The sequence below is a fragment of the Artibeus jamaicensis genome, unplaced genomic scaffold, assembly GCF_021234435.1.
Source record: "Artibeus jamaicensis isolate MK-2021 breed Jamaican fruit bat unplaced genomic scaffold, CSHL_Jam_final contig_432, whole genome shotgun sequence".
NCBI classification, from domain to species: domain Eukaryota; kingdom Metazoa; phylum Chordata; class Mammalia; order Chiroptera; family Phyllostomidae; genus Artibeus; species Artibeus jamaicensis.
The window spans coordinates 409,311-434,260 of NW_026521828.1; the positions used below are offsets into that span (position 1 = coordinate 409,311).

The 24,950-nt window shown below is 48.6% G+C and overlaps 1 protein-coding gene across 1 annotated transcript in view; it reads right to left on the minus strand.

Moving 5' to 3' along the window:
* TENM2 (teneurin transmembrane protein 2) overlaps positions 1–24,950 on the minus strand; it is an 860,793-nt gene that overhangs the window by 179,224 nt on the left and 656,619 nt on the right. The window contains exon 6 of the mRNA XM_037167968.2: positions 13,182–13,304. Within this exon, the coding sequence (XP_037023863.2) occupies positions 13,182–13,304 (123 nt within the window). The remainder of the gene's footprint in view (positions 1–13,181; positions 13,305–24,950) is intronic.

Genomic DNA, 24,950 nt, shown 5'->3' on the forward strand with positions numbered 1-24,950 from the left:
GGTGAACCACCTAAGGCTCTGCACCTCACCCAGCGGCACGAAACAGCAGAGGGGGCCGCCATTTCCCCGCTCTGACCACGCCCCCACATACAGCATCACAACCCAGCGACCTGGGAGTCCAAGGCTCTGCACCTTGTACTTAACAGGCATGAACAGACCAAAAATGGCTCAAGCAGATCTCAAAGCCCCAGAGCCTATAAATCTAAGCAATGAAGAAATAGCAAAACTCTCAGACGCACAGTTTAAAACACTGGTGATCAGGATCCTCACAGAACTGGTTGATTATAGCCACAAATTAGACAAACATATGAAGGCGAAACTAATTGAAATGAATGGAATTGCACAGGAAACCAATAGTGATGAAAAGGAAACTGGGACTCAAATCAATGGAGTGGACCAGAAGAAAGCAAATAATGGCCAAACAGAAAAGAGTCAAGAAGCAAGAATTCAAAGAAATGAGGAGAGTCTTAGGAACCTCCAGGACATCTTTAAACACTCCAACATCCAAATTATAGGGGTACCAGAAGGGGGAAAGGCACAGCCACCAGTGGAAAACTTATTTGAACAAATAATAAAGGAGAATTTCCCCAATCTGCCAAAGGAAATAGACTTCCAGGAAATCCAGGAAGCTCAGAGAGTCCCAAAGAAGTTGGACCCAAGAAGGAACACACCAAGGCACATCATAATTACATTAGCCAAGATTCAAATGAAGGAGAGAATCCTAGAAGCAGCAAGAGCTAAGGGGACAGTCACCTACAAAGGAGTTCCCATCAGACTGTCAGCGGATTTCTCAAAAGAGACCTTACAGGCAAGAAGGGGCTAGAAAGAGGTATTCCAAGTCATGAAAGGCAAGGACCTACAACCAAGATTGCTCTATCCAGCAAAACTTTAATTTAGAATGGAAGGACAGATAAAGTACTTCTCAGATAAGACCAAATTCAAGGAGTTCATCATCATCAAGCCCTTATTATAGGAAATGTTAAAGGGAATTATTTAAGAAAAAGAAGATAAAAAAACATGAACAGTGAAAGAACAACAAGCTCACAGTTATTAACAACTACACCTAAAACAAAAGCAAACTAAAAGGACAGCTAGATCAGGAGCGGAAACATAGAAAGGAAGATCTCAAGGAGGGTTAGCAACAGGGGAGTGGGAGGAGGAGAAGGGGGGAGAAGGTACAGAAAATAAGTAGCATAGACAGTAGATAGAAAATAGATGGGGGGGCAAGAATAGTATGGGAAATATAGAATCTAAAGAACTTGAGACACATGGTCATAAACTAAAGGGGGGTAATGGTGGGGATGGGGGGTAGGGTGGAGGGGAATGAAGGGGGGAATAGAATAACTGTAACGGCATAATCAATAAAAAATCAATAAAAAAAAAAAGAGAAGGCTAATGGCCTGGGGCTAGTTTCTCCATCTGTAAAATGAAGAGGTAAGGTTTTTTGGCTCTCTGGGGGTTTTCCATATGTAAATTATAAGAGAATCACAGGGTAATTTGAGAGTCTGAAGTTATTTTTTTCCTCTTTTCTTTAGCAGGACAGGTGATTCACTTACAGGTAGCTCAACAGTGGATGCAGTGAAAAAGTCAGCAGGGGCTTAACATAAAGCAGGAGGAACGCTGGTTGGGTGGGACCTTAAGAAGAAACTCCTGACCCTCAGAAAAATAAAACTAGAGAGTGGGCTCCTGTGGCATGTTTGGAAGCTTCCATCCTATAACACAGTTAGGGAGAAAAGAACCTTGACCCACGTGGCTCAGGTGGTTGGAGCACTGTCACGTAGACTGAAAGGTCACAGGTTTGATTCCTGGTCAGGGCACATACCTGGGTTGCGGGCCTAAAACCTGGTTCCGGGCACAAATGAGAAGGCAACGGTTCAATGTTTTTCTCTCTCTCTCCCTCCCTTTTTCCTTGAGAGCAATGGAAAAAGTGTCCTTGGGTGGTGGTGTTGGTGGTAGTGGTGATGGTGGTGGAGGAGGAGGAAGAGGAAGAGGAAGAAAAAGAACAACAAGAACAAGAAACCACCAGAAGTCCTGAGTGGTTCAGACGTGTAGGTGGGGACTGGACGGCTGTTCCTCACACATTTTCGTGTGGGCTGGCGGACAGGAAGCCTTCCCTGCAGCGGGAAGGGCGTGCACACGGGGGAAGAGCAGACGCTGTGGATGACACCGCCGGGAAGAGCAGACGCCGTGGGTTGACACCGTCTTGCCTGCAGCCTCAGCTTCACTCCTTGCTGCACGAACCAATTCTCTGAGCCTCGGTGTTCCCATCTGAAGGGTTGGGACACTATTATTATTTATCCCATAGGATTTGGTGAGTTAATCCACAGAAACCCTTTAGAATAATTTTTGGCACAAAATAAATACTAAATAAAAATTAGCTATCATCATTATCATTCTGTGTAAGGCTCTAAGCCTAAATCGTGTTCTTTACGTTAAAAATAATGACAAGTCCAGGGGAAAATGCTTATTATCCCCAGTTGATCAGAAGCTCTGATTATTTTAATTTGGAAACTAATTTGTAGTTAAAAAATGCTGCTTTAGACCGTCCCCTCCTCCCCCTAAATTAAGGCCTTCTGGGGGAAGGGTTATAATGAAAAGACCCAGTAAGGAAAAAACGTGGTAGAAAAAACCCCCCGTGGAAGAATAGTTTAGGGGCCTTGGAGAATGACCAAAAACAAGCCCAGTAACTGCAGTGTGGCGGTGAGTTAGAGAAACCGGGGCACCGGGGGCACGAATGGTGACGGAGGGAGACTCGACTTGGGGTGGCGCGCACACGACCATACAGGGAGGATGCGTCATAGAATTCTACGTCTGACACCCACTGCCATTTCTTAACCAAGGTCACCCCAAGACATTCCGTAGAAATTAAGAAAATAAAAAATAATTTCAAGAAATTGGTGACCTTTACGTTTAACAGGATGGGCTTCCCTTCACATCTGTTGGGCTTTCAGGGCTGCTGGGTTAATGACAGGATTTGAAGAAGAGGCAGGAAATCAGCCCCCACGAGCGGCTAATCTGCTGCTGAAACCTAAATGGATTTTGATAATGTCAAGTCAAATGAGGGTGCGGAGGTGCGCGGGCAACCCGCCTCCACACGGCGCTGGCTCCGGGGAGTCAGACAAGGAGCCGCGGGGGTAGGGTTCTTACATCAGCGGGACCCCCTTCTTTCGCTAGGCCCCCACTTCGGGACCCCGACTTCAGCAAATGAGCTGCTACCCTCCGTGACTGTCTTCCCAGCTGTCCCATGTCCCCCTGGGGTTTCAGATGCTCCCCTTCTTTAGGTACCATACACAAAAGGAGGCAGGGAACCCCTGTGATGATGTAGTACAGGTTTTACAGCCAGACAGAAGTGGGTTCGAATCCTGACTCTGGCTCTTCTTTGCTGGATGACCTCCAGCAGTTGGCTTAACCTCTCTGGGCCTCCATTCTGTTTGTCTTATAAAAGGGGCCCAGTGAGAGCTGCTCTCTCACGGGGTGGGAGTAACAAATGGAAGTGCAGCAACCAGGGCTCAGTGCAGTTCCCAGCACACAGAGCAGTAAAACGGATGCTAGTGACACGGAATTAAATAAAGGCATGAAAAACTATATGCAAAAGCATCTGGCTTTCTTTCCAGAGTAAAGGATTTTCTAAAAGAAAAACACTGTGTGTGTGCGTGACATATATGTATGCATACACATAGATGCGTTTATATGCATGCATATTTCTGTTTATCTTATCTGTGTACTGAGAGGGAGAGGGGAGCCTGATTCTTCTGGAGTCGACTTAAGGATGGAGCAGGCTTAAAACTGGGAATTGGCATCTGTTCCCATTACTGATTGCTGGTGGGACCATCTAGAAGCGATTACTTTATCGATGAGCTTACTTTATGGACAAACCCACTGTACTGAGTAGCATGGAATGAAGGGCCACGTCACCTTCCACGCCGAAGCTCTCTTTTCCTCTGCACCCCCACCCCCGTCAGACTCCCCACAGCATTTACACTTGACTCCGCAGCACTGCCTGTGGTCAGGCACAAGAATCGACTTCGCCCACCTTCCTAAGTCTCTTCACTAGACTCGGTACTGCCTGAGGTCAGGCAGGGCCGTGGCTTCAGCTCCAGTCTCTGTGGTTTGCACCTGGCAGCCCCTGGGTGCTCTACCAGCACTTGTTGAACGGAATCAAATTTCCCTGCCCTTCTGATGGGTATTTTCACCCCACCTCTGTGACAACTGGGTGACGTGAAAGCCTTGAGGAGGACTTACTTTGCAGTTGCATGTAAACTAAATTTTTTTTAAAAGTACCTTTTGAAAGTTCTATGAGGATATTTATCATTTACAGGAAGCTTCCTTTAAACGGATCCTTTTGAAAACTCATGAGTAAACTCTTCGTTTATCTTTTGTGTAAAACCCTATAAACAAACGAGCAAACCAGGAGAGCTGGAGGACAGTGAAAAGGCATTTAGATTAAGGGCCGAAAGTCAGGGCTCCCAACCCTGATGCTTAGCGACGGTCCACCTTTTGTGGAAGAAACAGGGATATAAACAATGTATGGGGTTGAGCTCCTTCCCATTAAACAGCTGGCCAGTTTAGGAAGGTCTAGCTTTCAAAGTCTCAGGGTCCTTACCTACAGAAAGAATGCTTTGAGTGGTCTGGACTCAAACATATCTTAAGCGGCACTTCACTCTAGTCTATGGCTGTCTGCGGGTGGAGCCAGGTGATTCACCTCTGGGCATATGCTACAAAGAATGGGTGGGGGTAGGTGTGTGTGATGTTGGCAGAAGGGAAGGTGACTTCACTTTTAAAAAACTCGATTCCATTAACAAGTTATAATTACTGTTAAAAGCGACCCTGACTGGTGTGGCTCAGTTGGTTGGGCATAAGCAATAGCTCACCGGTGAGATTCTTGGTCAGGGCACATGCCTGGGGTGCAGGCCTGGTCCCTGGCGGGGTGCGTACAAGATGCAATGGATTGGTATTTCTCTCTCTCATCAATGTTTCACTCGCTCTTTCTCTCCCTCCCTTGCCCTCTCTCCAAAAATAAATAAAATCTTTAAAAAAAAAGCTAGTGACTGCTTTCAAACCAAATTCTCCAGATGTGCAACTGCATTATGCTTTTGCCAAGAAGGGTTTTTACTTTTTATACACACACACACACACACGTGCATGCTTTTATACATAAAATTTCCGTTTTGAAATAATTTCAGATTTATAGAAGAATATCAAAAATGGTACAAAGAGTTCCTGCATAGCCTTCACCCAGATTCCATATAAATTTAGATATGATACATGTATATTTTCCTGAGACATTGAGAGTAAGCTACAGACTAGATGCCCCTTTGCCTCTTGTATGTTTTTCCCTAAATGCAAGGACATTCCCTTTTCAGAATCACTGTGTAGTGATCCAAACCAGAACATTAACATTGATACAATGCTACAGCTAACTTACAGACCTTCCTCAAATTTCCCAACTGTTCCACTAATATTCTTTATATAGCAAAAGAGAAGAGGCTTTTTCTACATACTTTTGCAAAATCTTTAAAATGCGTGTATAAAGATACTTTTGTAAAGACTGGCTCAACAGACATTAGAAAAGATGGTTCGGCCCCACATTGCTGTAGCCAGTGTAGGGAACCGTCCCGGGGGGCTCTGTCCCTGGAGCTCGAGTCCCTGGGCTGGTGTCCAGAAGTGAAGGCCTGTGCTGCTCGCTAAGGTCAAGGGCAGCAGCACAGGCCAGGCCCCCGTCCCACAAACCAACCTGACCCTGAGCCATGTCACCTGTTTGAGGACCATAAACATTGTCTAGTCCCTAATGGGCTGCCATTGAGAGACAGGTGACAGGAAGCAAAGTAATTGAGGTTTCAACCTTTATCGTCAGGGAGGGTATCCTCAGACTGAGAATTTCTGAGGCCTCGGAAGGCAATGTGACCCAGCCCTGGGCAGCCCTGGGCAGCCCTGGGTTGGAGTCTCAGTTATAACAACTGTGAGCTGTGTGCCTTCAGGAGAATCACTCCCCCTCTCTGAGTTTACCTACTCACCTGTATAATAAGGCTTCTTCTGTAGATTAACTGGGGTAAATATGCAGAACCTGACTTATAGGTGCTTCTACACCTTCCTATCCTGTTGTGCTACCTAAAAACAGCCATATGATCCCAAATCTGGAGGATCAATTTGTGATGGGCTAATTTAAAATATAGGCTTCCCAGTACGGCCTATATAATATAATGCAGCACAGTGGGATGAGGGCTGGGTGGGGCAGGGTGGTGGTGGTGGTGCTGAATGGAACAGGTTGTCATTTTTTCAAGGCAGCTAAAATCAATATACGAGTGGTCAGTGTGTCTGCAGACCAGGGAGAGACCTGTCATGAGTTAAGGTGCCATGACCAGAGGAAACAAAGTCACAAGTTCACTTGCTCCACATTGCAAATTGTATTCTAGCTGCTTTTGGCAGGTTCCACCTCTGTGCAGCCTGGGTTTGTGAAACATAGCTAGATGTACTTAACAATGATTCAAGAATGTCCAAAGCAATGTCTGGAGGGTCATTCACTCAAACTTTCATGCAGCAAATCAAGCACCTACTGTAGTGCTAGGTAATCTTTGGTCAACATCAAAATTGGGGCGTACGTTGCATTCCCATCATCCGTTATCCAGGCACCTGCAGCTCAGGGTCCTGTGGCTTTGGGTTGGGCTTGAACTGGCAACCTCAGGAGAAGAGGACCTAAGCATCCTTGTGAATGTCTGTGCATGCCTGCCCACCATCCTCAGTCTAGGCAACGATCCAGTCCAGCCCACACCTCTCAGAGCTACAGCTTCCCTGTCAAACTTTTCTATCTGTCTATGAGCTCAAAGTGAAAACTGGAGATAATCATTTTGCCCTAAGAAGCAGATGCTTAACACACAATCATTCTGGCTGGTTCATCTCCAGCCTGAAGATGAGAATTCTGGGTTTTTAGAAGCAACACGCTAATGATCAATTTCACAGGATGGCCCACCTCTATAGTTCCACGGAAGATTGCCTGTGTAAATGGGAAGCTATTGCCTATTTCAGAAACATGTCCCTACAATTTCAACCAGTTAAGTAAGACTGATGTCGAGCAAACCGACAGCCTTCCAAAACCACATTAGGAGCTAATCATTTCAGAAAATGTTGCCATAATTCATTTATGGAAACAGCGAGACGATTCCCCAAACAAGAGATAAAGTGAATGAACTCATAGTCATACTGGGGAAATGAAAGCTCACATTCATACTTCCTAAACTTAACTGAACTCCGGAGGCACCTTGGTGTAAATCTGCCTTGCAGATCACTCTGCCTCACATATTTTTATCTATTGCAAATAAAGTTGAATTCAGAAGATTGCTTCAGTCATTACACCTCATTTCCGTTTATTGGGGAATCAGGACAACCATCTGAGGGTTCTGTTTAACCAAGAGATGGGCCAAAGGTTCTCCTAAGGACATTTGATTCACTGCCTTAGATTATAGCTCTTCTGAGTCCTCAGCAGCCCATCAGCCTTCGCCCTGCCGTGGGCTGGCTGCCCTTCAGGAGCACATTTCTACCCTGAGCGTTGCTGTGTCTGGGATGGGAGTCATGGTATCACAGGGCAATACTGATTCCTATAAAACCCTCCCGTGCTTGGGAGGACAGGCACTGAGGGATGTTACGAAACAACGTAGCCTCTGTTTAGATCTTTTGAAAACGCAATTTGTCACCTTAGATAAAAATGGTCAGCTCTTTGTCACTAAGCATTATTACCAGATGTTTTGACATCTGACTATTCAGGTGGTCTTGTTTCGGCATTAATCTGGAGCTCAATTTATTAGTATTGTTTATAGCAGCTAAAATTCATTCTGGGGTTACTATTTGCCATGTCATCTCCTGATACTTTTGTGAATTTCTCCCTCCCCCCTGCCCACCATTTTTCAGATGAGAGGACCACGAAAGTAAAGTGACTCACTTAAGGTTACACAGCTCTAAAGTAGGGGAGCTGGGGCCAAAAGCCATGTCTGGCCAATACTGAATCTCACCTGGCTAACGCCTCTGCTGACTGCATTCCAGATGCTGGGCTCAGTAGAGGAGATTCAAAGCAGTGTGCACCCTGGTGGGCAGAGGAGACCTGTCTCTGGGGGTGCAAAGCAACTCAGAAAAAGGAGCCCCAAAGTGGGCAAGGGCAAATGCAGTGGGGAGGGAACTGGATTCATTAACACCCGTGTCAAACCACAATGACGCCGGGGACATCAAGAACTCTGCAGCTTAGGACGGGGTTGCGGGTGACAATCAGAAGCTACAGCCTCGCAATGTTATGCACCCAGGCGGTACCCATCCCTAACAATGGCAGAACATGGCTTCCAAAGCGAGGGAGGCTGTTGTGTTGGCACACAGGCTAATGGTCTATTTTCCACTAGACATGCACCATTGTAAGGACTGGCTCCCATGTAATGACCCCTTGCCCTTCCGGGGACTTCACTGACTTTCAAAAAGCCACACGCAGGGAAGCGATCGTTTTTGAAACCCTGGGCTCTGTTCGCCGAGAGGCTGACAAGAGCCAGAGGAAGAATTACCAACCTTCCTGCTAATCTGGCTCCTTGTACGGTGCACCAAGCCAACTAGTAAAAATCATTATGAAGTTTCTGCTGAAAGGGCAACTGTAGAAAAACATGTTTCTAAACAGACTAACAGTCTTTGCCATTTTTCTTCCAACTTGCATACCATCTGTAAATTCTGATTTTTTTTTCTCCAAAGGGTAGGAAAGAAATGTGCTCCAGGCACAAATAAATGTTTACAGCTGAGTTATAAACTGAGAACGGTGTGGCTTCAACCAGGCTGGCAGCGACGGAGGTCCAGCTGCACAGACACAAGAGACACCTTGGTGGACTGGCCAGCACTCTGGCCTGGCCGACTTCAAAGTCCGGCTTCCCACTGACCTCCTCAAGCGACTATTTGGGGAGAAGTCTTCGTTCACATTTGTTCTAATGCTGAGAATTAAAAAAAACATAATGATGAAGCGGTGTGATTGCCTATCTTGACCTTCTGATGGCAGCTTTTTGCCTTTGGAAATTACAGAGCCTCAGCCGGCAGCCGGTACAGGCCTGTTCCATGCACTGGCTGAAACATGTCACGGTGATGTCAGAGACGACAACTAGTATTCACGGATCTCTTACTAAGTGCTGGATCCCACATACTGTGTTTTACAAGACCTGTCTCATGTCTGCTGGACAGCACACTTATGAGGGGTGCCGGCTTACAGTGGGTGCCTGACCCACTCAGGTTCATGAGGCTGCTCCGTGATGAAGCTGGTGTTTGTATCCAGCTGGACCAGGTCGGAGTCCTATCTTATAGAGAACCTGCTAATGCACAATTAGTACAATGATCTTATATCCACCTCACAGTCAGGAACTGAAATAAAACTGATACAGTGGTAGTTTGGTCTCGCCTCACTAGCTTCCTATCATCTGTGAACTTCCCAGAGGGGCCGAGGAAAGCAGGTACGGGTTTGTGAATGACATAGAACAGTCGGCAAACTTTTTCTGTAAAAGGCCAGATAGTAAAAGCCTTTCAGGCTTTGCGGACCTGAAACTAGTCTCTGTTGCAGCTACTTAACTGTACTGCTGTGGTCCAGAAGCAGCCACAGACATGGGATGCCCGTGGCTGTGCCCCAATAAAACTTTATTTGCAAAAACAGGCAGCTGGCCAGATTTGGTCCACCAGCTGTAGTTTGCTGACCGCTGATAGGAAGGACACCTTAAATTTAAAATAATTGATAGGTTTTGAGAATGATCCATGAAATTCAACTTGGGAGCTTATTCTTTTTTAAGATCAGTGAGCAAATTGGCTACATACGATGCGCCCTTTCAAAGCTCTTGTACACTTTGCCGCTGGGCCTAGCCAATCAAACTGGATTCCCTTATGTTATCTGACCAGGTCAGAACACTGTATTGAATCTTTGTTCTCCAGGCTTATCTAATCCCAGATCTATGAAAAAGTGCTCCATGCTCTCGTAATGAAGATGTATGAGTTCATTCCTTTTAACATAGAAATGCACAGAGATGGTGAGTGATTCTGGCAGCCTGTGGGCTCCCTGTTCTTGATCTGAAACCCAACCACCAACCACGTTAAGGTTTCACTGAAAGAGCGAACGGAGAAGAAAAAAAAACAAAACCGTGAACAAAAACAAATGGAAAAGGGAGGATAAAGGACAGAGAACATACCCTCCTAATGGATCAAGCGCTCCGTTCCCACTAACACATGAGAATGTGTAGTCCGCCCTGTCTATTAGATTTCTTTCCAAATCTGAGAAATGTAAACACTCCTAAAGACCAGGTAATGAAATCGCTATCGATGTTACTCACATGCCCGTGTTTTGCTTACATTTTAATTTGCTTCTGCTGGATACTTACCCGGTAATTGCTTAATGAGATTAACCTTGTGGCCACGTGTGGCGTATCTTGATTAAAACATTATCAGAGTGAAGGATTATTTCACACCACCCCGAAATGGAGGGGGTGTTATTTAATTAACTTATTGCCAATATTTCTTGATTGTCTCTTTGAAACACTGGAGAAGTAGTCAATTGGAATTGATCCAGGTCATCTGAATGGACGGAATTGGGGAGGGGGAGGGGGAGGGAGGTCACTGAGTAGAGAAATTCAAACCAGAGGTCACTTTCTCTACAAGAGGTAGGCATGTGTGAGAAAATGAAAACCTTTCCAGTAGTTTTCTCACAAAACCAAACTTTACAGCATGCGAAAGAAGAAATCCGGTACCTTCAGTCACCAGAAGAGCGCTGTTTTGGCATCCAGAAATGAGACGTTCAGAGTTTTCCTTCAGCTATAAGGGATTTTAAATTCTCACCCTTTTTTCATAAGAGTCCTATTGACAAAATTTATTAGACAACGATTCAGCCACCTTTTTTTGGTCTGTCTCATGACTCATTTGGAAAACAGCTGAACTGGTGATGTTACAGGACTTACACAACATTTTCGAAAGCGTACGGCACCCGAGAGAAAACGTTCTAGTCTTTCCAGAGACACCACGGAAAGCAGTTCTTCATCGGTAACCTAGAGACAGCGTCCCCTCCATTAGGACTTATTCTCAGCGGGGAATCTCCCCCTGTGCTCTGTGGGAGATGGTGTGGAATGCTCATGCATTGCTATGGATGGGAGGACTGGCTGGTCTTAATTTGTGGAAGTTCATGCGTCTTAGTGGCTCTTTTTTGTGAAGGCCAAGAAGGTAAAAAGAGTTCATCTATAATTTCGGGATGTATACACGCTTAACAGACATTTCTGTGTCTGAGGATAGGATATATACAGTCACTTTCAAATATGTATTCTGCATTCTTCTCAAAGGACAGGGTGCTGCCCTGTAGATTCAAGGACATTTGTGGGTGTCCTTGAATAAGAGAGACTTCTGAAGCGGGGCTTCCCAAAGAGCATCATTGTGACATTTTGGATGGGACAGCTCTTCACTGTAGGGCCTGTCCTGTGTCTTGTAGGATGTTCAACTGTATCTTTGCCTCTAACTACTAGATGCCATTTGGGACTATCAAAATTAACGTCTTCAGACCTTGCCAAATGTCCCCTGGAGGGCAAAGATGCCCTGGCTGAAAACCTCAGTAACAAAAGAAACCAAGTCCTGGAAGGGAAAAGATTGAAATCTGAGGCCAACAGGTTTAGCTCAGGGCCTTGGGGTTGGTCAAGGTAGGACATGATCAGTTAAGACAAAGTCGGCTTTTCATTTTTAGGTGTAGTTTCAGTGACCTGATCATAGAAAGCGCATCATTTCATCCTCAGATGAAACTTTTTCATGCCTGCTTAAAGGTAATTTAGTGTGATGATTAGGACAGATGAGTTGAGCAGTTAGGAAAGATGGGCTGAAAAGACAGAAAGTTGCACTTGAAGCATTAAGACAGCCTTGGGGAGAAAATTCCAGCAATATTAGCATCTCAGGATGACCAGTGTACACCTGTCAGGGAAGGCTAATTCTAGAATCTTCTCTGTGGAAAATGGCTGACCTAAGGATGTTCCAATGAGCTTGCCCAAAGATGCATGGGGCACAGACCCGAGTCCCACTTTGCACCTGGCTGCTTATTTGATTTGACGTAAGTTTCCCAAACATCCTGGGCCTCAGTTTCTCTGAGATAATTCTTCTCCCTCTAGACTGGTTGACCTGACACTATGCTCAACCCGGCCTGCAATAGGTAAACCATAAATGTTAGTGCATTTTCCATCTTTGGCCTGTCCTTGAGGGGCGTTATAAGAAGACTGGGAGTGAAACATTGCGTGTTTGGAGAAGCCCACCTGTCTGTGACTTCCTCCCAAATTTAACAAGCCTAACTGTGCCTTGGGCTACTGTTGTCTCTCTTTTCTTTCTAAAGGTGGAAGCTCTTTTAATAAATTGCATTTATAAGTGATCTGAATTAGAATATTATAAATGTCCCATTAGTCCATTTCTACCCATGATGCACAGCAAACACCTTCTATCTTAGTTGCTAATGAAGGGCTACACAACTCAAAAAAAAAAAAAGATGGTGCAAGAATAATGATTTTGGTTTGTCCCGTACCTTCCATCCCTACCTCCCCACGGTTCTGTTTGCTCTCCTCCTTCTTAGCACCTTGTTAGCACCTTTTTTTCCCTGCAAGAATACAGCTGCCTGATTGCTTCCATAAATACTCCCATTGTCCCCTTCACTGTACTTAGAAAAGCAGCTTTGTTCCTCAGTTGTCAAAACTCCTTTCTATTCTCTCCTGAAGCCCAACGGCTCTGAGCCTGAGTCCTTATCTGTCAGGCTGCGCCTGGCTGGGTTTTCTCCCTGGGGAGGCCGCCTCTCCCCACAGGAGAAGCCTCTCTCCGTTCTGGAATTCCTCCACAGGGAAGGACTTTCTCCAGCTGCTGCTGGTGCTGCGGCTTCTGCCCAGGCCTTGGGATGCTTTCAAGCAGCTCCAGAGCCCGCCAGGCACTGCAGATAGCATAGGTATGCACATCGTTCCGAGCAGGCACCGCGCCAGCTCCGGGCTGCAGCCAAACAGAGCTAACAGACAGGAACAGCAAACAGCTTCTAACGGGGGTACTTTGAAAAGGCAACCCCCCCTTCTTTCCTTTTCTTTGTGCATACCTTCCAAGATTTGGATTAGAAAACCTGAACCAGCTGGCGAGAGCACTGCATTTCGCAGGGACCTCGAGGGGGCGAGCAGCAGCTGTAACCTCACCTTTGCCTCCAGATGGCATCGTTGCCACATCCTCGGTCCCTGGTAAGCCGGTCCTGATGCCATTGTTGAAGGTGTGTCCATCTGCCGGCTGGAGTTGCCAGTTGAGTCCGAGCAGATGCATGGCTGCGGGAGAGACAAAGTCATGAAAATGTGAATAGATAATTCAGCAATGCAAATGTCAGGGGGAGGGCCAGGTGTCTTTTCCCAGCCACTGCCTTTTAAGGAAGCTGCTGTTCAAAAGTGGCCGGCCCCAGGCTGCAGGGAATAACAGCTAAATACAGAAAGAGGCAGCTCTGGGTGGTTAGGTCTCCTCTCCTGCTGCTGTTCACAGCCTGGAGGGGTGGGGGTGAGGGTCCCTGTGGCGGGCAGAGGAGGAAGGCGGCAACAGCCCGGATCTTCCAAGTGGTGCTGCCATGGATGGCAAAGTGCCCCTTTGGAACCACCATACAGGGTACTGGCCCCATGTCCAGGCTTTCCTGCCCTGGGGCGCGGTTGTTCTGGGACTAGCAGTCCAGAGGCACCAACGAGGAGTCCCCCAAACTACTCAGAATGTCAGTCAGTTTTAAGATGAGGCTTCTGACATGGGACAGGCCTGCTGGTCTACAGAGACCTGCACAGAAACACCATGAAACCCCCCCCCCCCACACCACCACTATTACGAACTTTAAAAATACCTTTCCTTTCTACCCCTATTCGTGGGGTAGGTGAATACTTCACAGCCCATCAAGAAAGAAGCTTGGGCGTGAGGGTGGAATGGGGTCCTTTTCTGAAAATAACACAATTCCTCCCTTCTCTTTACTCTCCCATCCCCTAGGGGGAAAAAAAAAAACATACGCTTGACGGCAATGCAGGGGGAGACAGTTCTGAGGCAAGAGGCACAGCCCCTTCTCTTTGCCCAGGAGACAAGCACATCCCCGCCCTGCTGCTTGCTGCTCTGTGCGCCCCGACTCCCCACCGCCCGGTTGGATTAGCAGACTCAGTACACCCCTATCTCTGCCGCTTCTCCGTGCCTTGTTGGACCGCGAGCAGCAGAAGGCAACACCCAAACAACCTACGTTCTTCCCAAGTCCCCATCCAAGAAATGCGTCGTTTGCAAATCGAGGAGGAGTTCATTTCCCTACATATTTCCCCTTCCAACAATAATCACGCCAAGCCTGTCTGGCATTTCCGCCGGACGCAGGCCGACGCGGTTGCTATGTGTCCAGCGCCACGGCGGGAGAGCAAGGGACGTTGACAGGGATGGTGCGGGGACGGGAGACACAATTAACCACAGGAAACACAATTAACAATGCTTAGGAAGCTGTTCACACAGCAATTAATTCTGCATGCTTGCCACTGCTTTCGGGTCGGCCGCATTCCATTCAGGTTAAAAACCTGCCCTCCGACAACGCGGCTCAGATTGATGGCTGCAGATGAGGGTGGCCAGGCGTCCCCGCGTGGATGCCGGCTTCTTCCCTCCACGCTGCCAGCTCGGAACGCTGTGCTGTTCCTGGACACGCCTCGGAAGGGCACGGCCCACCGATGCCACCCTTTGAGATGATACACACGAATGTGAATGGGTGGCGTTCTCTGTACACTTTCTGTCAAGGCACCGCCTGATTTTCCTCTGCACTCTCTCTGCGGTATGTAGGTCACTTACTTGAAGAGACACTACCAGCGACTGCCTCGAATAATGACGTATTTTCCCTGTTCAGGGGTCAGGAAATGAGAACGGATGACCGTGGCTTCAAGGTAACGGCAGCTTCTGATATGTGCTTAGCAGGGGAAAGGAACCAAAGAAGTAGCTATTTTACAATGATTTTTTAAAAAAGTGTTACGATGGGCTTGCGCTGAGATGAGGTTCTTTGGCAGGGCGGGGAGGCGAGGCGTTTCTGTGTTTTAAGACGGACTCGCACGGGTATTGCAGGTGCAGCTGTGCCCAAGGCCTAACAAAGCTTTGCGTTTCGCATCAGTAAAAGGAAGCGGTGGGTCCGTCAGAAACAGAGGACTCGACGTCCCTGGAGCCCCATCGGTATGAAAACCCTGGTCAAAAACGCTCCCTCTTACAGGTCTCAGTCTTCCGTCCCAGGCAGAACGCACTGCCCCCCCTCAGCTCTGGGAGCAAATGACCCCGGAACCCTCCTGCGCATATAAGCTCCGCACTCCCCAGACGGTGTTCTCTCCGCTCTCAAAGGAGCGTGCTCGCCCTTGCTTTTTGTTTTGGGCTCCACAGAAATCTTTCACTTTTTAAAAGAAGTGCTGTGAAAACAAGACAACTGTAGATGGGGCGGGTGAGAGGGGCTGGGGTCAGAGCAAGTGACTAGCTTCTCAGACAACTCCCAGAAGTGGAGAGAACAGAGGAGAAGGTGAGATGGAGCTGGGAGAAGGGCAAACGCAAGTTTGCACACCAGCTCCATCCTCCCAGTGAAGCAACGCAGCAAAGACGAAACTCAAGTTTGGGCATATTTTCTGTTGTTCAACCGAATGTTAAGTAAATAAGTGAGAATTATAGCAGGGAAACAACTATCTTCTCTTGTTTTTTGGGGGGCGAAGGGGCAGAGTCTGAAATAGGCTTTTGTTTACACTTTTCCCCCCCTTGATTAGAGATGCCTTCTCTTTTTCTTGAGTAAGAAAATGAGAGACTTTTTCCGGCCCATGGGGATGGGTGGAAGGGTCCTCAGGAGAGAGACCCAGGTGGGGGTGGGGGTGGGGGGGTTGGGAAGTCAACTTGTTTCCAGACTAACGAGACCTCTGTTCCTCATTTTGCTCTTGCTCTGTCCCATGGCTGAGGCTGAGAAACCAGTCGGTGGCAGCCAAACTCCCCTTTCACCTTCTGTAGAGGTTCCCCTTTGCCAGGAGGATCACGGCTGCTGGGGGACAGGGGCAAGTTCGGCCTCTCTCTGTGCCCCAGCAGGTCCCGCTGAGTGCCCCCTCTGTGTTTATCAGAATAGGCGGTGCCACGTAAGGGAAGACGGGGCAGGGGGTGGGCCTGCAGGGCATTATGCTCTTACAAACAAAAAAAATGCATAACACGGACGTGTGAAGGATGGAACGATATGCAGCAACATGGATGAACCTGCAAAGAGACGCTGTTTTGATTACTGTATATCAATACATGTGGCTGGTCCTCGAAGCCCTTCCATGGCGGGCTCTGGGGGCCTTCCTCTAGACATTAGCCTGGCTTACCTTCGAGGTGGGGACTGTCATAATCCCAGGCTCACGGGTGAGGAAATGGGGGGCTATGAAGTGTGATTTCAGGGGGAGTCTGGAATCAAAGCAGGATGATTCCAGGGGGAGGCAGCCGACTCCTTCATACGTCCCGGAGATCGGATTACACATTCTGGGTCACAACAGGATCCTAGCAAACCTCGTCTCCTCCTTGCAACTTGTGACAATCTCGGCAGGGTTGATGAGTGACTGTTTTCTAGGTTGTGTACCTGTCTCCCGAAGGGGGCACTATTTTCTCATCCTGTTGAATTCAGATGTGGGCCTGTGGCCAGGCAGCATACACTTCGAATGCTTGTTTTCCCCTCCCAGACCATCAGTCCCATCACCCTGGGTCTTGAGGGAAAAGGAGACCATGGCTTGGAGCCATGGCCGACCAGTGATGCAACAGCAGAATGAGTGAAGAAACACACGGGTATTGTTGCAAGCCATCCAGAGTTCGGAGTTGTTCATTACAGAGACTATCTAGACTGATATATTGGCTTGTAGGGAAAGCGAGAAATTCCATTTTTTTGCCCCAGGTCACTGTGCATTCCTTGAAGCTATTTACTTACAGGGTTTGAGTCCTTTCCAAAACCCAGCCGGGAAGAGTTAGGACACATTGAGGGCCACGCCATTTGGCTCTATGAACAACAACAAATAGCTCTTCAAACATATGTCATGGTGTTTCTGCTTGTGATCTACCCTCAGAATCAGATTGAGAAAGCGGAGGGGCCTCGGAGGAGCCAGAGTTACTGCCTCTTTGTCTCAGGATCCGGAGCCAACACTGGCCTCATCGATGCATAACTTATGTAATAAGACATCCTGGATGCAGCGGGCGGGCCCCGCTCCCACTCCCACACCAACGCGCCAGCAGCTCGTCCCAAAAGGTGCTGTTCAGACCATCTTAGGGTCAGAAGTGAAATGAGTTTGGGAGGCCCTTTCCCTGATGCTTCTCACCCCCGCTGGCAGCCAAAATGCACAATTTATCATGATTTGACGGGCTCCGCTCCAGAGGGACCCTTGGACAGAACAGTGGGGCTCCACGGGTCAGTGAGGATGGAACGGGGAAAGGCTCCAAGTGGAAGCTCCTGGAATCCAGGTGGCAGCTGGGAAATCAGCCACTGCAAACAGAGGAGGCAGCCAAACTCTGGAAGTTTCCCTCTGGCTGAGTGGAGAAAACGCTCGTGGAGCGCTGCAAGCGAACCGAGGCAGGATGGACAGACCTGCGCACGGAACCCAGGCTGCAGCAAGAGTAAGAAACAGGCCCACATGGAGTTAGGGTGATAGTTTCCAATTGCAGTTGCCTGTTTTTTGGGGGGCGGGGGGATCAGACGGGCTCTAAAAGAAATACTCTGACAGAGCACAAGCAGAAGAATGGGAAAGGGTTTGGGTGCAGGTAACGAAATTCCCCAACCGCCTCAAGGATAGGAGATCACAGGCAGCTTGGAGTGGCAGCTTGGAACAGGAGCCACCTGAACCAGCAGTTTAGGAAACAGGGAGCCCTGCTGGGTGCCACTGAGAAGCTCCCACCTTCGCTGGCTGGCAGAGGATCGACCTGACAAGGGAGTCGATGGAGACATCAGCCACATTTCCCAGGGAGCTGCTCAGCCCCGTTTATTGAAGATGGCGAAGTGGGGGCCACAGAGGCTCTGGGTTGGCTGAGAAGGTGCCTCGGAGCAGGCTTGTTGACCCACAATGGAGGAAGACCCTGGGCTTTCCCTTTGAAAATGGGAGCCTTTGGGTGAGTGGAGTTTAGGGGGTGGCAGTGGGGGAGCCATCCCTGCTGGGTGTAGTGGCTCAGCGTGGTCAGGCTCACGGGCCTTAGAGATGGGGGCAAGGCCCCTGCAGAGACCGGGTTGGATGATGGGAAAGGTCAGGGCTGGGTCTCCCTGCTCCTGCATCAGCCGACGTGGTCAACAATGTCAGGCTCCCCTGCGAAACGCAGCCAATTCTGAAAGCACCACTACATAGAGACGAGGACCCCAGTGGAACCATCAGGGCCCCAGTGCAAAAGTGCTCACCCTCCACCTGCGACAGCCACCTGTGAGGGCCACCTGCAAAGGCGCTTTTGCAAGCAGGAGAGAAAATAAACACAGGCCAGTGAAGCTACCCAATGACATGGGGACAATTAACATTTATTTTGGCAATGCACCAGGTACTACACTAACTAGGTTAATTTATTTGTGTTTTTTAAATCATTCAACAAGTATTCATTGAGCCCCTACTGTGTGTTAGCTGTGTCCTTGGCACCCAGAATAAAGCTGTTAACGAGTTCCTCATTCTCATGGAATGCACACTGGAGCGGGAGACCCACAAACTGACCAGGTGAGTGACAGGTGGAGGGAGTACAGGGTGCGGGCATTCCAGGGTGTGGGGGATGGAAGCAGAAGTTCTTCTGTCTAAATGAGGACTGGCCAAGGACGCCGTCTGTGTGATTTCAGCCTAAAGGGAGTGAGAAAGTGATTCATGCTGACGTCTGGGGAGGAGCACCCGAGGTTGGCGCAGGCTTCTCCTGGAGTCACACGGGACGGCCCCAGAGGGTTCTCAGGAGGACGAAAGCTCATTTAGTCCCATCCCCGCCCCGTGAGGTGGAAACGTCACCCACATCTTCTGTGTCAGGAAATCGAGGCTCAGGGAGCTTAAGCGACCTGCCCACGATCACAGAGCCTGGAGGTGGGGAATTGGGGCTTCAGACCTCGACTGGTGATGATGGCAAAAGCAGAGCCGCCAACCCCCCACTCTCCTGCGGCGACTCACTGGGGGTCCTCCGTGTCAACCAGGCCTGAGTAACACTGCCCTGGGCAGGGGGGCGACGGAATCCTCACCAACCGCTGTTGAGGCTCGCTCAGAAACACACACCCGCCTCTGGGAGCAGTGCCCAGGCCCCTTTAGGTACCTCCGTCTGCAGTTTCCCTGGAAGAATTGTTCCGCCCACTGGAAATGAACCTGCTTTCAGTGTGCAGCCCGGCCGACTAACAGTATTTGGGGGTTCTCCCTCCTCAGAGTGGGGGGGCACTGCCACACGTTAAGGGGACCCTTCTGAGGGACGCTGTCAGTACCAGGGTGACCTGCTTAAAGGAAGAGACACAACAACACCATGAAGGATGACATTCTTGGAAATGTCTTAAGTCTCAAAGGTGTTTAAAACATTGAAATCTGAAAGGAGTTTTAAAAAAATCTCTCCCAAACTGCCTTGGTGAAGTGATTTCTCGTTTCCCCTCCCGCTGTATTATCACACACTAAGTGGAGTGGATTTTCCGAGCACCGCAGGGAAGTTACACCCACAAGTCCCTTTGCTAGCACGGGGGCGTGTGTGCCTAGCGTCCCAGAATGCTCTGCAAACTGACTTGCTTGTGCCCTACATCCGGCTTGCATCTCCCAAATCGGTTGCAAAGCTTATGGTGCAGGAATGACACAGAAGAGGAAGAAGGAGTCACAGATGATTCCAGAATCCTGGCAGGACCACTGGAGAAGAAGGGGGGCTCTAGAGAAATGCACCGGCATTCACCCCTCCACCTGCACTCCCATACCCTCCAGCCATGGGGCTAAAACGGCCGCCTGGGGGATTGTGCCTGTGTTGCCCACACCCAGTCCCTTGCCAACGCAGGGAGGCTTTCTGTCCCCTTCTGCGTATGTGCCCTGGGAATGAGAGAACAGTTGCACGAGGCAGCTCAGGGTCCAGGGAGCAGCATGTCCTGGAGACAAGAAGAATCCACACGGAGGGATCCGTGCATTAATCTATTGTCACGAAGGGCTCCGGGTAGTACAGCATTAGGAAGTGGTACGAAATTAATCAATTTCTGTGTGTGGAGGGGAAAAAATGGGGCTTCTGGCAGCTTCAGGATGTATGGCGCCCCAAGCTGGTATCGTCCCTACCACTGACGTCCCCGTGGACTCACTGCAGGTGGCCACGGCCGACACACTGGAAGCACGGTGCTCCGTGAGCTCAGGTGACCTCTAACAAGGCCCCCTTGCTCTCGGCATCACCAGGCAGATCGATACACAAGGCAGACGCGTGCTCACAGCCACTTTCTGTCTCTGTGCCGGGTCTCCTGGACTGGAGCCGGGAGGACTGGCCATGCCGGTCCCATGTCCCCTGGTCCACTGAGCCAGCCCATCCCCGGGCACATAAACACAAGCCTGGAGCCATTCTCCACACAGGCTATCAGTCACCACCAAAACTAGCCCACTCCTGTTCTGCTTTTCCCAGGAAAGAAATAAAATAAAAGCCTTTCTTTCTCCAAGAAAGGACCCATGTGATCAAAACACCTTTAGAGAATGATAATATCGGGAGGCTTTATTCAGCAAATAAATCATGGTCGGGTATTTTAAGAGCTTTTGTGATAGCAAAACACATCCCCGCAATCCATACACAGACAGCTAAACGCACCTTTCTCCACCTCCTCCCCCGAAGCTTGTCATTCAGCCTGGACGGCCCGAACGATGTTTTTCTTTAAGAACTGCAACCCGCAGCCCATTAAAGAGGGAAGACCCGATGCACAAGACCCCCAACTACAAAGGAAGGGCGATGCAGGCAGCATGTGGCAGGGGCCCCTGCAAACCCAGGAAGCAGACATTGTGGATGTTTCTGAGGATAAGATGTCATATTGATCGGTAGAGGTGCCATGTGTGCGGGAACAAAGAGGGAGGACTCTCCTGCGGAAAATAGCCTTCTGCAGAAGAGCGGTGAGTGGGGGCAGGGAGGTGGCAATTAGGGCACCGGCCACACTCTGTTCCCAGGGCACTGTCTTCCTCCCCCAGGCTGCAGTCAACATGGGGAGGAGGGACTGGACTCATTTCCCTTCTTGAGTCCCTGGCAGCCCCCAGCACACTGCCTCCAGACAGCCTTCACCTTGAATCCCGGAGCTGCAGCCAGGTGGTTTGAGACCAGCAGCCCAGGCAGGGAGGCCTTAGAAATAGGGCAAAGGAGGAGCTAGGTTCATTCCCACAAGGGTTTGAATTCCCCTGCGACTACGTGGGTGATCCTGCGCAAGCTTATTTACCTCTCTGAGTGTCACTCTCCTTGGCTTGATAAAAGCTAACGTGCAAAGTACTGACTCAGGGTCACGCAGTGTACCCACTGCTTTATAAACATTGCCTTAGTTACCCTTTGCACGGAACCCAGAGGCAGCTACTGTTACCATTCCCATGTCACAGACGAGAGAACAGAGGTGGAGAGGGGTTGGGAAATTTGCCCACACTGCCAGGGCTGGTAGGTGGGGCGGCTGGTTGCAGGTCCCGGCACACACTCTCCGCTGTGTGTCCTTGCTGTGTGACTACATCCCCACGGGGAGAAGGGTGCTCGAACCAACCTGCAGAGCGGGGCCTGTGTACAGGAGGCAGGGATCTGGGAGCATCGGACACATATCAGGCAGTGCAGAAATGGGTCTCACTTCCAGCTGGGTCTGGGGTCATTGTGTCATTTCAACAATGCGCCCTTAGCGTGCGCCAGGCACTCATGTTACCATATGTGTGTGTTACTTTCACATTTCACAGGTGAAGAAATTGTGGCTCAGAGAGCTGAACAGGCAGCTGGGAAGCAGGAGAAGTGGGATTTGAGCCGTGTGACACCTGACACCTGAGTACTGCACCTTCCTAGTTCCTGGCAGGACAGCTGTCAGCTCAGGTCCCACACCACTGCAGACTGGGGCTGCATTCTTGCCTCGTTTGCATAAACCCCGTGTCAGAGAAACCTTCCTGGCTTTCTTCCCGCCTCACCTCAGAATGGCAAAACCACAGGCAAGACGGGTTCCAAGGTCATGTAGTCCAGACCTTTGCTGGACAGACAATGACCTTGAGCCCCACTTCGGTGAAACAACTTGCCCAAGGTCTTGACAACTGAAGACCGGGTGGACCGGGATGGGACCGTGGTCTCTTGACTCTGTGATTTTCTCTCTACAGTCCTGTTCCAACTCCTTACAGACGGAGAATTCCGAGGCTTGTGGGCAATGCCACATCTTATGGAAGAGAAAATGAGGGACCCCAGAGAAAGCTGCTTCTCTCACCCACTTTAGATTTTTGTTACTACTATTTTTGAGGTACGGCATGAGCAGAAATAACCTGTTAATAAATTAGTGGACCAAAGAGGTGTTAGGATCCCTTCTGATCCCAAATTCATTAGGTTGGGTTTTTCTGACAAATTCCTTCCACCGCAGACTCATTCACAACTGGGATCAAAAAATCACCGTTTCTCTATTTCTACCTAGACCAACAAGGCCACGGTCGATATGGACGTGTTCTCTCCTGCATGTGAACTCGGTCATGTTTTAGGAGGGAGAAGTGAGCTGAAGAAATAAAGATGTTGGGCAAAACCTGTACCTAATTCTCACTTCGATTTGGTCATTTGTTCAGTGGAGCCAAATGAGGCACAAAGGGAGGGAGGCTGCCAGTGTTCTTTTCAATGTTTAATTTTTTGACATGGTCCGCTCAAGAATCTTTTTTTTTAATGCTCAAGTCAAAAATCTTGTGTTAGCAAATTGAGCTGGATCTTTCTCTTAAATGGTTTTTAGTTAAGTGGATTGCACAGGCCTAACCTGGAGCACTTTAAAACTTGATTCCAATGGAAAGAAACAGCATGTTAAAAAAAATTAGTTCTATCTCTTAGGGCCTTATCGGGTAGTGGGAAATGAAATTCCCAGAAAAACAGTAGTCCTGGTTCTCTGATATGCTAATATCGACATGGTCAGCTTTCAGTGGGAGAAAGGGAATCTGGAGCAAAACCAAAGGATATTTTCTTTTTGAAATGCAGACCACCTGTAGCCATAAAAAAGGAACCACATTTTCATGTGCAATTAAATAAACGACACAATTAGACTTACTTTGAGTTTGTGACAATTTACTTAATAGAGCTAATTTCAGGGGTTTTATGTGATACTCAAGTCCCACTTCTTTCCTGCTAAAAGTACACATTTTTCTCAACAGGTAGCAACACTGTAACTGCTGTGGCATTCTGGCTTGTAAGAAGCATTCAATGACAGCAGAAAGACATATGACATGGTTCATAATGAACCTCCCTCCTCCCTTTTCCTCATGCTCCCTAGCTCCCCATAATTCTGTGCAAGACAGCAGTCCAGTGCACCCCTATTCACCTGCAGCTGGGGGTCAGCGTCTGCTCTAATTCCCAGGAGAGACGTTCCCCCTCACCTGCGTGTTTGGAGCTCCAGAAAGATGAACCCATATGTAAAGGTCCCCAACTTGTTTTTATTACTTCAGTCTTTGAGGCTTAAATTTCTAAATATATTCCCTCCTGGTCTTCTCTGATTCCTTTTCATCTTTAATGTAATAGAAGGCACTCCTGAGGTAGGTATTTCATTGTCCCCATTTTACAAATGAAGAGAATGGAGCTTAGTGTACTTCTATGACCTGCCTAACGCCAAGGGTGGCCAGACTTACTCTCTTCTTAGTCTGTTAAATCTGCCGAGTTCCCGTAGTGAGGACTCAATCTCAGAGCCAGCTCCATCCTTCCGCAGCCCCGGAACAGCCCCCTGAGGAAGCAGTGCCCTTGGACCCTCCCCGCTCCCCCTGCCCCTCCCCCTAATCTGTCCGGAAACAACTGTCCCAGGAAACAGACTTGGGTCTCTCCTCCAAACTCCCTACCTTTCAACTCACAACGCCATTTGCATTCTGCTTCTAGTCCAAGAGAAACTATAACACGAGCCGCTGCAGGTGGGACTTAACATTTCCTAGTAACCACATCAAACAGGTAAAAATGAATTTAATAGCAAGTTTTGAATCAATAGGTCCAAAATACTGTCAGTTCATATGCAACCAACATAAAATCATTACTGAGATAATTCCTTTTCTATTTTTTTCTGCACAAAGTCTTCCAAATCTGGTTTGTGTCTGATGCTTGCAGTTAGTTTCTCTCAACTCAGACGCTAAATTTCCAGTGGCTAAAGTGAAATGCAGTCCTGCCAGAACAATACACATGTGTTAAACAAAATATTTGTATGGCTTCGGTTTTAAAATCGACACATTACAGTGAAATAAAGTAGAAAATTAAGTTCTTCGGTCACACCGGCCACATCTCCAGGGCTCAGTGGCCACATGCAGCAATTGGACGAAGCTGTTTCCAGACCATGCAGCTTCATGGGGTTCCTGCGGGCTGACCTCCTCTGCGATGCTCAGGAGGTATTTGGCACCCACACCTCTTACAGCATGCATGGCTTTCCCTGAGAATTATTCACGGGTCACTCTGGCTCCCCCTCTCCCACACTTTGGGCCATGAGCACCTTGAGGGGTGAGACTTAGTCTTCATCCGCCCTTCTTGAGTTTGTCCCAATAACCAAGTATCAGGGTTAGGACACAGTAGTGTCCAAGGGTTAGTTACTGAATGAAAGAACGGCTTGGCAGCCGGTGTTTTAAAAAATGCAATTCACTGAGGCCTTCAGGGTTCCCGGCTAAGGATAACAGCGGCAACAGTTACACACAGTATCTATGGAGTTGGGACTTCGTGCCAGACTCTGTCACCACCGGCTTTCAAGGCATTTCTCATTTAATCACCCTCACCCCAATCACCTCCGAGGCAGGAATCGTTACTCCCACTTTACAGATGAGAAAACGGAGGCTTAGAGTGATTAAGTA